The sequence below is a fragment of the Bubalus kerabau genome, chromosome 15, assembly GCF_029407905.1.
Source record: "Bubalus kerabau isolate K-KA32 ecotype Philippines breed swamp buffalo chromosome 15, PCC_UOA_SB_1v2, whole genome shotgun sequence".
In the NCBI taxonomy this organism is placed as follows: domain Eukaryota; kingdom Metazoa; phylum Chordata; class Mammalia; order Artiodactyla; family Bovidae; genus Bubalus; species Bubalus kerabau.
Window position 1 is genome coordinate 30167954 of NC_073638.1, and position 14924 is coordinate 30182877.

A 14924-nucleotide genomic window follows, 5' to 3' on the forward strand; every position below is an offset into this window, starting at 1 on the left:
TTTTTTTTAGGAACAGCTGGAGTAGCTGGGATTTTTTTTTTTTTAAGGCTATTTTTTAGAGCAGTTTTAGGTTTCTGGCAAAATTGAGTGAAAGATACAGAAACTTCCCATATATCCCCCTGCCCCTCAAATATTCACAGCCACTACTACCTAAATCCCACACCAGAGTTGTGTATTTGTTACAATCAATGAACTTTTATAGATAGATATGCTACGACCACCCAAAGTTCAAAGATCACAGGCATTTTTGATGCAGGTTTGAGACTTTCTCTGTGCTGGGCATTGAGATAATGCTTTCCCACAGTTGTTGGTCAACTCAGCCAAGACTTGAACCCAGGTTTGCCTGACTCCTGAGTCGGGGTTCCTAACAGATGTGTTGCGAAGTGGCCTGATGACTAGAGCAGAGGAAGAAACCTACGAAAAAGAGGTTTGGCCAGGAGTTCTTGTTGTTTAGTCGCTCAGTTCAGTTCAGTTCAGTCGCTCAGTCGTGTCCGACTCTTTGCGACCCCATGAATCGCAGCACGCCAGGCCTCCCTGTCCATCACCAACTCCCGGAGTTCACTCAGACTCACGTCCATCGAGTCAGTGATGCCATCCAGCCATCTCATCCTCTGTCGTCCCCTTCTCCTCCTGCCCCCAATCCCTCCCAGCATCAGAGTCTTTTCCAATGAGTCAACTCTTCGCATGAGGTGGCCAAAGTACTGGAGTTTCAGCTTTAGCATCAGTCCTTCCAAAGAAATCCCAGGGCTGATCTCCTTCAGAATGGACTGGTTGGATCTCCTTATAGTCCAAGGGACTCTCAGAGTCTTCTCCAACACCACAGTTCAAAAGCATCAATTCTTCAGTGCTCAGCCTTCTTCACAGTCCAACTCTCACATCCATACATGACCACAGGAAAAACCATACCCTTGACTAGACGGACTTTGTTGGCAAAGTCATGTCTCTCCTTTTCAATATGCTATCTAGGTTGGTCATAACTTTCCTTCCAAGAAGTAAGCGTCTTTTAATTTCATGGCTGCAGTCACCATCTGCAGTGATTTTGGAGCCCCAAAAAATAAAGTCTGACACTGTTTCCACTGTTTCCCCATCTATTTCCCATGAATTAATGGGACCAGATGCCATGATCTTCGTTTTCTGAATGCTGAGCTTTAAGCTAACTTTTTCACTCTCCTCTTTCACTTTCATCAAGAAGCTTTTTAGTTCCTCTTCACTTTCTAGTTCCTCTTCACTTTCTGCCATAAGGGTGGTGTCATCTGCATATCTGAGGTTAGTCTCTCAGTCGTGTGCAAATCTTTGCAACCCCATGGACTATAGCCCGCCAAATTCCTCTGTCCAAGGGATTTCTCTGGCATGAATATTGGAGTGGGTTGCCATGCCCTCCTCCAGGGGATCTTCCCAACCCAGGGATTGAACCCGGGTCTCCTGCATCGGCAGGTGGGTTGTTTACCTCTGAGCCAACTGAGAAGTGAAGGGCTGTCCTAGGAAGGCCAGGCTGTGTACCTTCTCCGGGAAATACGTAGACTAATGGGTGAAACTTAGGGGAGGGAAATTTCATCTGAATAGAGAAGTTGCCCTCTGATGGTGGGGCTTAGCTCCAGAGGTAGTGAGCTGCCCATCTTTAGAGGCATCAGGGATGCTTGGGGACAGCCCTGCCTTGGAGAGTTTGGGCCACGCCCCCTGCAGTCTCTTGACTCTCACTTGGATGAGTTCAGTTTGTTGAATGTTTATGGACCACCTGCTCTGCCCTCCCTGGGATGGGTGCTAGGGATGGATAAGTCAGGATGCCTGCCCCCAAGGGTGTGCAGCCTGGTGGGGAGGCAGCTGGTGTGGTTCCATCACTTGCTGACTCTTTTCTCATCCATGGAGGCTCTCTTGCAGCTGAAGGTCCCATGGAGATGAGCTGGCCACTAACGAGGGGACAGTGTGTGTGAGGAGTTCAGGCTGAGGGCACTGCAGCCTGGAGGTCTCTGAGTCAGTCATCCCCCCAAGGTCTGTGTTCCTTGTGGAACAGAACACCTTGCTCAGAGAAGGCTCTGGAGGGGGCCGGTCCTCCAGCCAGGCCTTGGGCAGAGAGGAAAGGGCTCCTGGGATACAGGTGTGCCGCCTCCCCTCCCATCTCTCCCGGAGGGCCCTCCCTCATCTGTTCACAGGGCCCTAAGGGGACTGTCACTTTTCTTCATAAATTTCATTCACTTCTTGTAAGGTGGTAACACTATGGAGCACGGTCTCCATTCGGGATGGACCTGCAGGACTGCTGGCCTGGGCTTTCAGGATCCCACTTTGCTTTCTGACAGGTGCCCAGAGGCCAAGGGCTCAGAAATGTTCTAAAACCGGAAAATCGGCTTTGTTAGCATCACAAGCACAGCTCCATCCTGGCTCCTCAGTTTCCTCCAGGGACTGGCCTCTATTGCAGTCACTGTCACCTGGATCCCGTCTCGGGCAGGATGAGGATGAGGATGATGAGGATGATGATGGTACATAGCATATTTGGTACCCAAACTCTTCTGTGCCTTAACACACCAACGTGCCCACCTCCCCACCCTTCAGTCCCAGTTTTTTAAGATTTGCCTCTTCCTCATGATTGACACCTCAGACGACCTCTGCCTCTACACTAGGGGCTCTGAATCTGGCTGTCCATTGGACCTCCTGGGTGTTTGTTGAAAATGTACCTGTCTGGGCCCCACTCCAGAGCTCTGATCCTACTGGCCTGGGGTGGCGCCTGGATATTTCATATTTAAAATCCCTAGGTGATTTGGGTTGTGTGTCCAGGGTTGAGTTCTCTGGCTGAATGGAGCCTGTGATATGTGTGTTGATGATGCCCTGGAGCTGATTCCTGAGCCAAGCAAGTCCATTCCAAGATGTTTCCCAGCTCAAGAGGAGCTTGGATACAGCAGGGCCAGTGGGGCCAGCATAGATGAGGCCCCAGGGAATGAAGGGAGGGCACCCTCCAGCTGGGGAAGGAGTGGCTGGCAGAGAGGAGGGGAGGGAGAGGCTGGTGCCTGCAGTTTCTCATCTGGGAGTTGATGGTGGGGGGTGGGGGGAGTGGGATTTGACCAAGGGTCTGACATCAGGACTGTCAATCAACAGAGAAAGTAAGGTTTGGGGATCCTATAAGCCAGGACCAAGGTGGAGCCCAAGAGCTGCTCCCCAGAAGACTCTGGCTATGGGGACAGGGCAGAGGGGGTTGTTGAGGAGTCTGGCTGGAAACGCTCTCCTCAAGCTTTCCCAGAGCCCTTTTCTCCTCCACTTTCCCACCCACCCGTGTGCCTCTCTTTCCACAAAACCACCACCTGCGATATTATAACTTATAACAGGGAGTATATATTTGACCTTCATCCTGTTCCTGGTACAAATCCTAAAACTTTTGGAATTTCCTAAGGAATAGGAGTGATAAAAGTGTCTTGATTTTCTTAAGACACCCCTTTCAACCACACTTGAGTCTGTGTTAATGAGTTGACTTTGGGAAAGCACCTAGGATCCGGATTGGTTGCCAGGCGAACCAACCACGCGATTAGAGGCTGGGAATTTTCAGCCCCATGCCTGACCTCTGGGGAGGGGAGAGGGGCTGAAAATTGAGTTCAGTCACCAATGGCTAATAAGTTAATTGATCATGCCTATGAGACGAAGCCTCCATAAAACCGTAAAAGGACAGGTTTGGAGGGACTTTTTGTGCAGGGAGAGGGTACTTCCTGGAGAGGGCATGGAGGACCCATGTCCCTTCCTGTATACCTTGCTCACTGCATCTCTTCCATCTGGCTGTTCCTGGTTTGGATCCTTTTACACTAAACCAGTCATCTAGCGAGTAAACCGGTTTCCTAAATTCTATGAGCTGCTCTAGCAAATTAATCAAAGGTAGGGAGGGAATCATGGAACCTCTGATTTCTCAGCCAGTAGGTCAAAAGCACAGGGAAACCATCTGGACTTGTGATTGGCACCTGAAGCAGGAGAAGTCTTCTGAGGCTGAGCCCTCAGCTTGTGAGATTTGATACTGCCTCTGGGTAGGTTCTGTTAGAGTCAAGTTGCTTGCTTGGTGGTGTCGGAAAAAAAAACTACATCAGAATTGGGACCAGAGTCACTTTGCCTCTTCTAGGAAGTCGTCCCCATGGGCTCTATTGGGCTTTGTCGGCTCCACTCGACACCAAGCGTGGCTTCTGAAAGCCCTGTTTATGCCCCGTGGGTGTTGACACTACACCGGCGGCAGGGAACTGAGCCACTAGCGCCTGGTGCTACTCCTTCCCCTGGACTCCTCTGCTCCTACTGGACATGGTCTTGCCCTTCAGCATGTTCAGCACATGCTTTTTGACGGTCTGGTTGCCAAACTTTAGTTTCCTTTCTAGGCTTCAGTTCTCCATGTGCCAAATGAGTTTACTGAACTAGAACGATCTCTTTTAGAACAATTAATATAAGATCACTGCAGATGGTGATTGCAGCCATGAAATTAAAAGATGCTTACTCCTTGGAAGGAAAGTTATGACCAACCTAGATAGCATATTCAAAAGCAGAGACATTACTTTGCCAACAAGGGTCCATCTAGTCAAGGCTATGGTTTTTCCAGTGGTCATGTATGGATGTGAGAGTTGGACTGTGAAGAAGGCTGAGCGCTGAAGAATTCATGCTTATGAACTGTGGTGTTGGAGAAGACTCTTAAGAGTCCCTTGGACTGCAAGGAGATCCAACCAGTCCATTCTAAAGGAGATCAGTCCTAGGTGTTCATTGGAAGGAATGATGCTAAAGCTGAAACTCCAATACTTTGGCCACCTCATGCGAAGAGTTGACTCATTCAAAAAGACCCTGATGCTGGGAGGGATTGGGGGCAGGAGGAGAAGGGGACGGCAGAGGATGAGATGGCTGGATGGCATCACCAACTCGATGGACATGAGTTTGAGTGAACTCCGGGAGTTGGTGATGGACAGGGAGGCCTGGCGTGCTGCAATTCATGGGGTCTCAAAGAGTCTGAACTGAAAAAGCGACTGAACTGAACTGAACTGAATATAAGATGCTAAATCCCAAGCTGGCCTGGAATACTCTTAGTATACCTCTGGTCTGGAGAACTCCTATACATCCTTCAAGGCCCAGGGGACATGTGACCTCATCTACAAGCCTTTCAGACCTTCCCAGACAAAATTAGACTTTCCTGTTCAGTGCCACCATGGCACTTTGCACATAGCCTTGCTTCAGTCCGTGGCTAGCATGGCACTGTTTGGGGGTTTAAGACCCTGGAGGATCTGAAGTCTTTGAAAACAGGGATTCTGGGTGGGACTATCACAGTGTGGAACAGTGCCTGGCTCAGGGTGGCCAAATGAATGGATTTCATGAGAGGGTAAATGAATCCTTCAATTCATCAAGTTCTTTCCCTTAACCATCTGCAGAGGGTAAGGTAAGGAGGATGGGAGAGGGGCTGCCATGATTTCCAGAGAAGAGCTCTGGCCACCCAGCTGTCTAGGTTCTAGTCCCATAGTTGAGGTAGGGCACTGATGGGCACACCTCAGGGGGACCTTAGCCTCTCAGATGAATCCTGTAACCAAGCCATCCAGGGTCTGCGCCTCTGCTCTGCTGAAGGTGGGGATGGGGTAGGGGATGAGGGCAAGGGTTGAGGTTTGGGCGGAAGTACCCTAACTAGCTGGATATTCTTCCAAAGCCTAGCTCGACTAGAGAGCTAGGTATGTTCCAGCCTTCTGGTACCCTGGGGGATGGGCTTGGGTCTGGCTTCGCCAACCTGGAGAGGTTGTGCCTGGGACTAATCGGCTTGCCCTCCTTCCACTGCCGGAGAAAGTCTTGGCTAATTTTCCGGAACGTTCTAGTTAAATGCCAATTAGGACATCCTGTCCATTGCTCTCTTCCAATGTATTAATAATGTAATTAAGCATTTATTGCCTGCACAAATTAAAAATTAACTTAAATGGACAGCCTGGAAAACTGAGGAAGTGACCGCTTAAGCGACCAATTTGCATCTCATTCAAGTATCAGTATCCAAACACAGTCTGGGGTGCTGGGTTTGGCCTTTGAGTGAGGGGCCCAGCCAGCTGCCAGCAGCTGCTGGCTTCTCCTACTCCCGCCTCTAACTCTTCCAGCCCCATTCCTAGGTGTGGAGGGCGTGGTCTTGCCCCAGAGGAGCTGGAGGGCTTGCTGCTGGGCCTCCGTGTAGGCTTCCAGAGTCCCCACCCGCTTTTCTCAGGGGGGGGTATGGTGTGGATTTCACTGAAAGGAGATGCTGCTGGGGTGGCTGGCAGGGGGGCAGTCACTGAAGCCCCTGCCACTCCCACCCCAGGATCGATTTGTCCTGCATTCCAGCCCAGGAGATGGGAAGCAGATGGTACTGGATGGGGAGGGGGAGGTAACCAAGGAAGCAGGAGACCTTCTTCCAACCAACCTCCTGGTGGGGGGGGGGGGGCGGTGTGATGGGGTCTCTGAGAGCTCGCAGGGGATGCAGCCGGCAGGATCCTCCCCAAAGATGAAAGGATAAAGCTCTTGGCTCTGTCCTGTCCCTGGGGGTCTGTCTTACACGACAGGTGTGACACTGCTGCTTTGTTTCTCCTAACAGCCACAGGAGGGGCTTGGAAGGAAGGAGCAGGACAGTGGGGAGCTGGGGTGAGGACGAGTGTTGAAGGAGCCTGAGTGGGAGCTCTGGGGCAGGAGGACAGGGGAGCCAGCCAGCACAGGCCCCCTCCCTCTGCACGATTGGTCTCCCCAGTATCTCAACCTGCAGGTCCTCACTGCTTGTGCCTGAACAGCCAAGCCATCCCGAGGGTGCGGGCCACGGTTGCCCCCCTTGTGTGGAAGATGGTTCAGCAGCGGCCTGTGAGCTGTGGTGAGGACCCAGGTGGGACTTGCACATTTGCTTTGGGGCTCCTGCAAGAGGGTAGGGGCAGGGGCTCCTCTGCCTGGTGCAGGGGGTCCTTCGGGGTATGAGTCACTGTCCCAGAACCACAGGACCTGGGGCATGGGGTGGGGTCTTCCTTCCTTGCTCTGGGGCTCCGGCCTCAATCCAGCTGTACCCTGCCCCGCCCCAACAGCCGTGGGGAAGGGCCCAGCTCCTGAGTGACGAGAGGCAACCAGGGAACCAGAGTTGTTTTAAAGACTTTATTTATAAAAAAGTACATTTTTTTTTTTCTCAGTACATTTTTCAACCCATCATTTTTTTTCTTTTTTTTCTTATACAAGTAAAAGGGGGTGATGCAAACACCCCCTGGGTTAGAACCAGGAGAATCTGCGGGGTGGTCCCTGGACCAAAGACGAAAACAGTGACTAAGAAATTGAAGCAACGGTAGCGCATCACACTTTGGGGGGAGGGGAGGGGGGCAGCTTCTCCTGGATTTTCTTTCCATTTATACAAAAAAAAAAAAAAAAGAAAACCACTTTTGTTTTCCTGGCCAAGAATCCCATTCCTCACAGCAGGAGTCGAAAGAGCAGCAGCACCGGTGGGATGGGGGCTCCTCTGGCCTCACACTTGGGGGGCGGCAGCAGCAGCAGCGAGGTCCCGGAAGTGCCTTATGCCAGGGACCCCTGGCACATCTCCCCGTGGGCCTGGGGCCTGGGGGGCCCACCTGCAGGCTCCTGGGGGCAGTCAGGCCTAGGAGGTCTCTGTGTGGCCTCCGGGAGGCCTGGCAGCCCTCCCCTCCTTCCAGGCGAGCTGCCCACATCACCTCACTCGATCCCCAATTCCTCTGCTCGGGAGGATGGCAGAAGATTTATTGCACCAGTGACTCGGGCACATGGCAGGGGTTGGCGGGTGCAGGGGGAGGGCAGGGGGCACATGCCTGGGAGACAGGGCCCGGGTGAGTCTTTCTTATGGCCCGAGTGCTGGGACATCCATTTTTCCTGAAGGGCTTTCAGCAGGTCCAGGCCAGCCCCCTGGTGTGTCTGCGGGGCTGGGGGTGAGCGCCGTGTATGTGCTGGGCACCTGTGCAAACTCGTGCACGCATGGACTGGGCCTGACGTGGCTGCACGTGCCTGCGTTCCCCGATTCTGTGCTGCTGCTCTTCAGATCCTTCTGATCAAAGGGGACTCGGAGGGTTGTTACACATTAGAACAATATCAAAATCTTAAGGAAAGGAGGGGTATCGGTGGAGTAGGGCATCGGCGGGCAAGGACCGTGAGGGTCACAGAGGCAGGATGACAAGTGGGGAGGCCTTGGCACAGTGTAGACCAAGTTTATTTCATTTCCAGCAAAAGGCAGAAGCTCAGTTCATGCTTGGGGCATGGAGGAGAAGCAAGACGTCCTGGTCTCTGTTGGGCCAGACCCCCTCCCCCACTCCCCATGCCAGCTGCCTGTGGGCCCAGCAGTAGTAGCCATCTCCCCACAAACTTGCAGGGTACACAAAACCCCATCTCTGCAGGCCCAAGTGCTGACCCCGGCCTCACGCCCGCTCTTGGCCCCAGGTAGCAGCACCCCGGCTGGGCACGCTGCTGATGGGCCTCTGGCAAATCTGGAGCCTCCCACGTGGCCCATACATGTGGCACGGACCCCCAAATTTGTGCTTTGCTGGAGGGGAGGGCTGGGAGTTGCCTTAAGGGGGACTCAGTGCTTTGGCTAGGCCTGGGGGCCTCCTAAGTCCATCACAGAAAGAGGAAGAGAGGGTGGCACTGCAGGATAAGGGAGACACAAGAGGAGTCCTTTCAGTCTTGTGATTTCAAGGGGGTGGAGAATGCCTCTATCTGGCAGGCCCCTGGGATTTCCTCCTGCTAGGGGGCAAGGGGCCGAAGCAGAGGGGCCAGAGTGGTATGAGGCGGGATGGGGCAGTGATGTAACATGGAAAAGCTCCTCTGCCCTGGGGTGAGGGGACACTGATACTGCTGGGAAATGCAGCCCAGCTCTTCCACCCTCTCTGCCCTGTGGCTAGAAAGACCCCAGAATTTTCTCCCAACTCCACCCCATCCAGTACCCCCAATGCCAAGAGAGGGGAGCGCCGCCCCAGGGCTGGCATGGCTTCAGACTTCTGCTACGTGGCTACTGGGCGGACTGGGCTAGGGCTAGGGCAGCAGGGGCTGGGTGAGAAGGGTGACTCAGCTGGTGGGTCCAGGGTTGCCAGGGCAGAGATGGAGCTGGCTAGGGGTTCAATAGCAGCACCCGGGAGGGGAAGAGTAGGACAGGGGGTTGGGGGCTCCCTTGGGAAGCCTATGGCAAGGGTAGGTTGGTGCCCGTGGGGCACAGAGTGGTCTGCCTCCCTCCCCTCAACACTTGCCATCCCACAGAGCCTCTGTACCCTGGGCTGAGTTCACCAGAATCCTCGCGGGCAGACACGAACCTGCCTCTCCCATCCCAGGGTCTCTCCCATCCAGAGTGCTGGGGGAGACGGGCTGAGCAGATGGAGGGACTGAGGCACTTTGAGCCAGGGGAATGGAGAGGGGGCCCAGGAGGGGCCTTCCTTCAGGGTGTCCATGGGAAGACCATCGGTCTTGGGTGATTGACAGGAACCCAGAGCCCCATTCAAGAAGAGAATCTACAACTCAAAGGGAAAGCATCTCCAGGGTTCCCCCGCCACCCCATCCAGAATGATGACCAGGGAGAACTGAGCAGGACGGGGCGGGTGGTGAGCAGGAACAGCTGACTCAGGATTCTTGACCCCGCCTCCCCTCATGCTGTCCTTCTCTTGGGTGGGCGAGGAGCTCCCTGCACTCTAGAGTCTCATCAGCCCGTGATGGCGGAGCTCCAACTGTGCTTGCTGACTTCTCCAGTGCCCTCTGCATGGATCCTCCTCCACTCCCTGAGGTCACTCCTTTCTGGGATCCCAGCTCTGACTCCCCAAGAGAATCAAGAGTTGCTAGCACTTGATAGGTAGGGAGAAACTCAAGAAACTTCCATGCTGTAGGAAGTGGTTAAGGGCCGGCCTGAGATGCTAGGGTGGAGGCACCTAGGGGGCTTGCCTCAGCTCTCCCTGGAAGCTTCTGAAGGCCGCCCCCGACCCCTGTCCCATCCTCCGCAGGAAGGAGGGGTGAGATGGAGCAGAGAGGCGGGCCTTGGGCAGTGTCCTGCCTGGGTAAGGCATGTGACCCCAGGGGGAGTACAGGGGTAGACACGAACGACGTGTGTGTGTATGTAGGTGTGGGTATGTGTTGGTAGAGGTGCATGGGAAGTGTGGGCCAGAGTGACCTGGAGTCCTGCTATGTGGGGTGCAGACAGGCGAACAGGAACCACCAGAGCTGTGCCAACTTAACTCTTGGGAGGCTGATGAGGGAAAAAAAAAGTAAAACCAGCCTTCAAGAAAACACACTGCCCAAGACTCCAGGTGGGGACCTCAACTTGATTCACCTAACGAACAAAGACAGCCCTGGGTGCTTTGGAAAAGCCGTCCCCACCCCCTACCTCTTGCGTGCCATGGCTGCCTAGACCAGGGGTCCAAACTTCCACTGTGTCAGCTCATGGTGGGATGGGGAGGTTGCTGGGTTCCCTCTCCCAGGGAAAAACGAGCAGCATCTGGGGTCCAGGGAGGGGACTGTTCCTCTTGGAGCCCCTTCAGCTGTCCACCAGCAAAGGGAAGGACACGAACAAATTCCAGTGTTGGGGGCAGGGGAGGGCTGGCTCCCCAAACCCTGGAGGGACGCCCAGGTACACAAGACAAGAGCAGGGCTCCCTTCAGAGGGCGGCAGGAAGGGGGTGGTTTGGGAAGGAAAGGTACAGCAACACCGAAGCCACAGTGAACACAACACCATGGGGCAGGGCAGGGGCAGGGAGGAAATCAAAACAAAGCCAGGTCGTGTGCCCTGGGCTCCCAGGTTCCCCGGGCAGCTGCGTGAGTCTCTGGCGAGCTCCTGGAGGAGTGGGCGGTGGGGCCGGGCAGGGGGCGTGCGGGTGGGGGCTGGGACGGAGGCTCTGGACAGGGGTCTACACGTACCACTCCTTCTTGGAAATGAAAGACCCGTCGTTCTGAGAGACCATGTTCTCGGCCAAGTCCAGCTGCTCAGGGTCGTACTGGTAGCCCAGAGTCCGGTCCCCGTAGCCGTCCTGACGGGCCTCAGCCTCGTCCACCGTGAAGTAGGGCCGCTTGGCGTCCTCGTCGTACTTGGAGTGGGGGCCGCCCACCTTGCGCTCGCCCCCTCCACCCTCCTCGTCCTCTTCCTCCTCGTAGCTGCTCCCGCCCAGGGGGCCGGCTTTCTTGTCGTCGTCCGAGTCCTCCGGGTACTGCAGGTTCTGGGCCATGGGCGGGTGGTGCTGGGGGATGCCCGCCTTGCTGTAGCCGTTGCCGTACACATGCTTCTTGGTGCTGTAGTCGCCCTTGAAGGTGTGCCGGCGCCGGCGCAGGGCCACCACGATCCCGCCGACCACAATCAGCACCAGCAGGATGCTCCCCACCACGCCCCCAATGATGGCCGTGGGCACTGGCCCCGCGCGCCGCCCGTGTTCGGGAGGAGACGGGGTGTAGGGGAACTCTGGGTGAGGAAAAGAGAAGGAGGGGGACAGTGTCAGTGTCTGCTCCGGTGGCTGAGTCAGCAGGGGTGGCAGGGAAGGAAGACGAGAGGGAGATGGGGAGGCGAAGGCAGGAAGTGAGCCCAAGGCCAGCTCTTGTTCTAGAGGTGCCCCTGGCAACCCCCTCGCCCCAAATCCAGGAGACCAGCAAGCGCGCTGGTAGCTGGAGCCGGAGAAGACAGAGGAAGAGACAGTCCTGTGGCCCCAGAGCCTCCACACTGACTTTCTCCTTGAAGGTGGAGCCAGTCCAGCCACGACCTGGTGTCCATGCCAGTTGCATGACACTCAGTGTCCCTGACACCCCATAAAGTGGTATGCTATTCATTTCCATCCGGCATACGATGAGACAGGGATTACGAGGCCACCAGCCAATGACACATTGTTGGTTCTCTTGCACGGAAAGCCTGTGCGGAGGTCACCACTGCCCCTCTGCCTGACACCTGCTGCTCACTGTGCCCTAGCACCACACCTTGGCTTCTGACACGCCGAGCCTGGAGCAGACTGGGTGCCCCACGCCTGACTTCGTCTGCTCCCAGGGTACAGAGAGGAGGATGGGAGCCCCAGTACTGGCCCTGTAGATGCCCTGTGTGTGCCAGAAACCTGGGCTGTGGTTCTTGGCTGCGGTCTGGCCCTGCAGGGCAAGGTGGGGGCCGGGGGTGCAGCCAACGCGGGCTACGAGCAGAAGACACTCAGCATAACCATGCAGAAAGGGGGCGTGAGAGCACGTGAGTAGCAAAGATGACAAGTATACACAGGAGAGCACGTGTGCGGGCACACGCCCTTGCTGTCACACCAGCCCACATACCTGTGTTGCCGTGATGAACGTGTGTGTACAAATATGTGCATGCTAAGGATGGAGGAGAAACTAGAAGGCAGAAAAAGTGAAACGAGAAAGGAAGAGGGTGGGTGGGGAGGAAAGGCCGGGTGGGTGCCCCAGAGGCTGAAGGGGTCCCCAGGTGAGGCTGAGGGAGGCGGTGCCCAGCACCGCCACAGGGTGGCACTGGAGACCACGGCTGGCCTTGGACAGGAGGAGCCAGTGGGCAGGTCTGGGGCAGGCCTGGGCGGCTGACCTTGGCTGCTCTCAGCCCTCCTCTCTTTGGGCCAAGGGAGAGGGTCGATGTGGGCCTATGTTTTGGCCTCTGGGAATCAGTTTCTGCCAGCTCACTCCCTGATTCAGCATCACTCACTCCGTGGGAATCCTGTTCCTCCTATTTGGCCAGTCCCTCCTCCCAGAAGTGGAGCTGGTCTGGGGTGTGAGTGTGTGATGTGCTGTCTGCGGTGGCGGGAGCAGGGCAGGGATTCTCGAAGAGAAGATGAAGGGCTGTCCAGGAGCTCATGCTAGAAGGGCTAGTGAAAACACGGGGACCAAGTGAAGGGGTCCGTTTGTGTAAAGACAAAGTAAAGTGGGTGATTAAGTAGTTAATCCCACTAGGGGATCCCAAGTAGAAAACATGTGGGAGACCCCTGTAAGCTAATGATTACTCAAGAAAGCAAGTTTGCTTAACCACAAAACCAAGCAGGCTTGCTTAGCAAAAAATCCCTGCGACAGAAGCACAAGACCTGCCCCCAGGCAATAAAACAATGGTGACAGGAGACCCACATCCTGACCAGTGAACTCAGTAAATTAATGATCCCCAAGACATGGTCTCTGCACACATAAAAAACAGTAACTTGTGGACCTAGCTTGACCATGTAGGGACACGGAAACTTCCCTGCTCAACCTGGAGGAGGAGCTGATGATGGAAGCATGATGTCTACTTAAGAATGACAAAGATGTCTTCTCTCCCTTCCCATATTTTTTTTTTTTTAAATTATAAAACTGTAGCCCAGTAAGTTCTTGGGGTGTGGCACCCCCTTGCCCACCTGCCTATAAGCCTCACAAGCATCCTATTCTAATAAATCACTTCTTATCTATCACTTTGCTTCTTGCCGATTTCTTGCTGCGCTGAGACCTATGGTACCAGAGCTCTTCAGAGCCCCCGAAATGCCACTTGATGGTTTCAGAGCCACCCAGAGGCTCCTGCTCCTGGCTTCTCGCAGGGGGAAGTTAGTAGAGAGAAGCGCACCCCCTGAAGACTCAGCTTCCCACTTGTCACCGTGTCCTCGGTGCGGGTCACCGAATGGCTGCCCAATAAATGTTTATGGAATATTTGTCCTCTCCGCCCACTTCCAGAACAATGTCCCTGAAGCTCAAGTGTCTTCTCCTGGTTCACCAGGTCCCATCTGTCTACCGCCTTGAAAAGAGCTGCACACCTGCTCCCTGTGAGGTGGGAGCTGCTGCCACAAGAAATGCCCAAGAGGCAGCTGGCAGGAACCTGACCGCCTCTGTACTTTCAACCTGCCAGCTCCCTCTTCAGTTCTCATCCCATACCTGCGTGCTCTTGCCTCTTGCCACCTGCCTCATCATCGCTCCACCCACCCACCGACTCACCCATCCACTCAGCAAACACGTACCGACCATCTATTTATTTCACTAGTCACAGGATACAAATAACTCAGGACCCAGCTGAGGAACCAAATGACACTCTTAGGCAAACCAGCATGCAGAAATCAAGGGTGCTGGTGGTTAGGAGCTTCAGGAGTGCAGGGCAAGACAGCATTGTGGCCTGGTGCTTGGAAAGGCTTTTTTGGAGGAGAGAAGACTGAGGCCAAGCCTTGAAAGATGATGAGGACTGGGAAAGGCCAGCAGAATAAGGAAGGCATCAGGTAGAGAGACCTACCCTTCCTTTCTGACTTGCTTCCTCTTCCTTCCGAAAAATACAAGGAGTCCTTGACCCTCGGCTTTCTTTTTGGAGAGTTCTGTGTGCAGACTGCACTGCGGGGCCTTCTCTCTGCTCCAGGAGCCTGGCTGGGGGCTCCATCCTTGGACCTTACCCTCTGCTCTCTGTCCTTGGGGAAGACCTGGCCTCGGGGTTACGAGTTACCTCGATCCTGCTGGCTCTCCAAACCATCTTGGGTAGCTAGCTCTGCCTGCAACTCTGAGATTTTAACTCCAAAGGCCTCACAGACCACCGTTTCCCAGATGTGACCATGGAACCTCGAGCCATCGGCTCAGAGGGTGGGCAAAAATACTGGGGTCAAATGCTTTGGGAAATGTACTGCAGACAAAGCATCAGAACCCATCTTCTCACGCACACTGTTAACTGTAAGGAACACGCAGTGCTTCCTAGCCTATTGGAACACAAACCCCACCCTTTGTGACTCAAGGAGCATTCACAGGACAAGTATTTGGGGACATGCTTTGAACGTTCTTCTGTTTAGCACATCCTCCTTTGGAATCCTCTCCACCCCCATCCTCCCACAATGTGTCCACCATCTTCCCTCAAACCCCCTCCATTCAACACCACAACTCCTCCACCATTTGTCTACTCTTCTGGCTTGGAATTTCATTGATCTTTGACTATTCCTTCTTCATCTCTTGGGTCAAAATCTGCCATCAAATCTTGTTGACTCTTCCTACAGAGCAGCTTCTCTCCTGACACCATGGTTTACTGTTATAGTGGATCCCTGAATCTCCCAC

General features: G+C 54.4%; 1 protein-coding gene across 1 annotated transcript in view; it reads right to left on the reverse strand.

The window, feature by feature from the left end:
* Nucleotides 1–10822: 10822 nt before the first annotated feature.
* NECTIN1 (nectin cell adhesion molecule 1) overlaps nucleotides 10823–14924 on the reverse strand; it is a 68837-nt gene continuing 64735 nt past the window's right edge. The window contains exon 6 of the mRNA XM_055548381.1: nucleotides 10823–11367. Coding sequence (XP_055404356.1) covers nucleotides 10823–11367 — 545 coding nt within the window. The remainder of the gene's footprint in view (nucleotides 11368–14924) is intronic.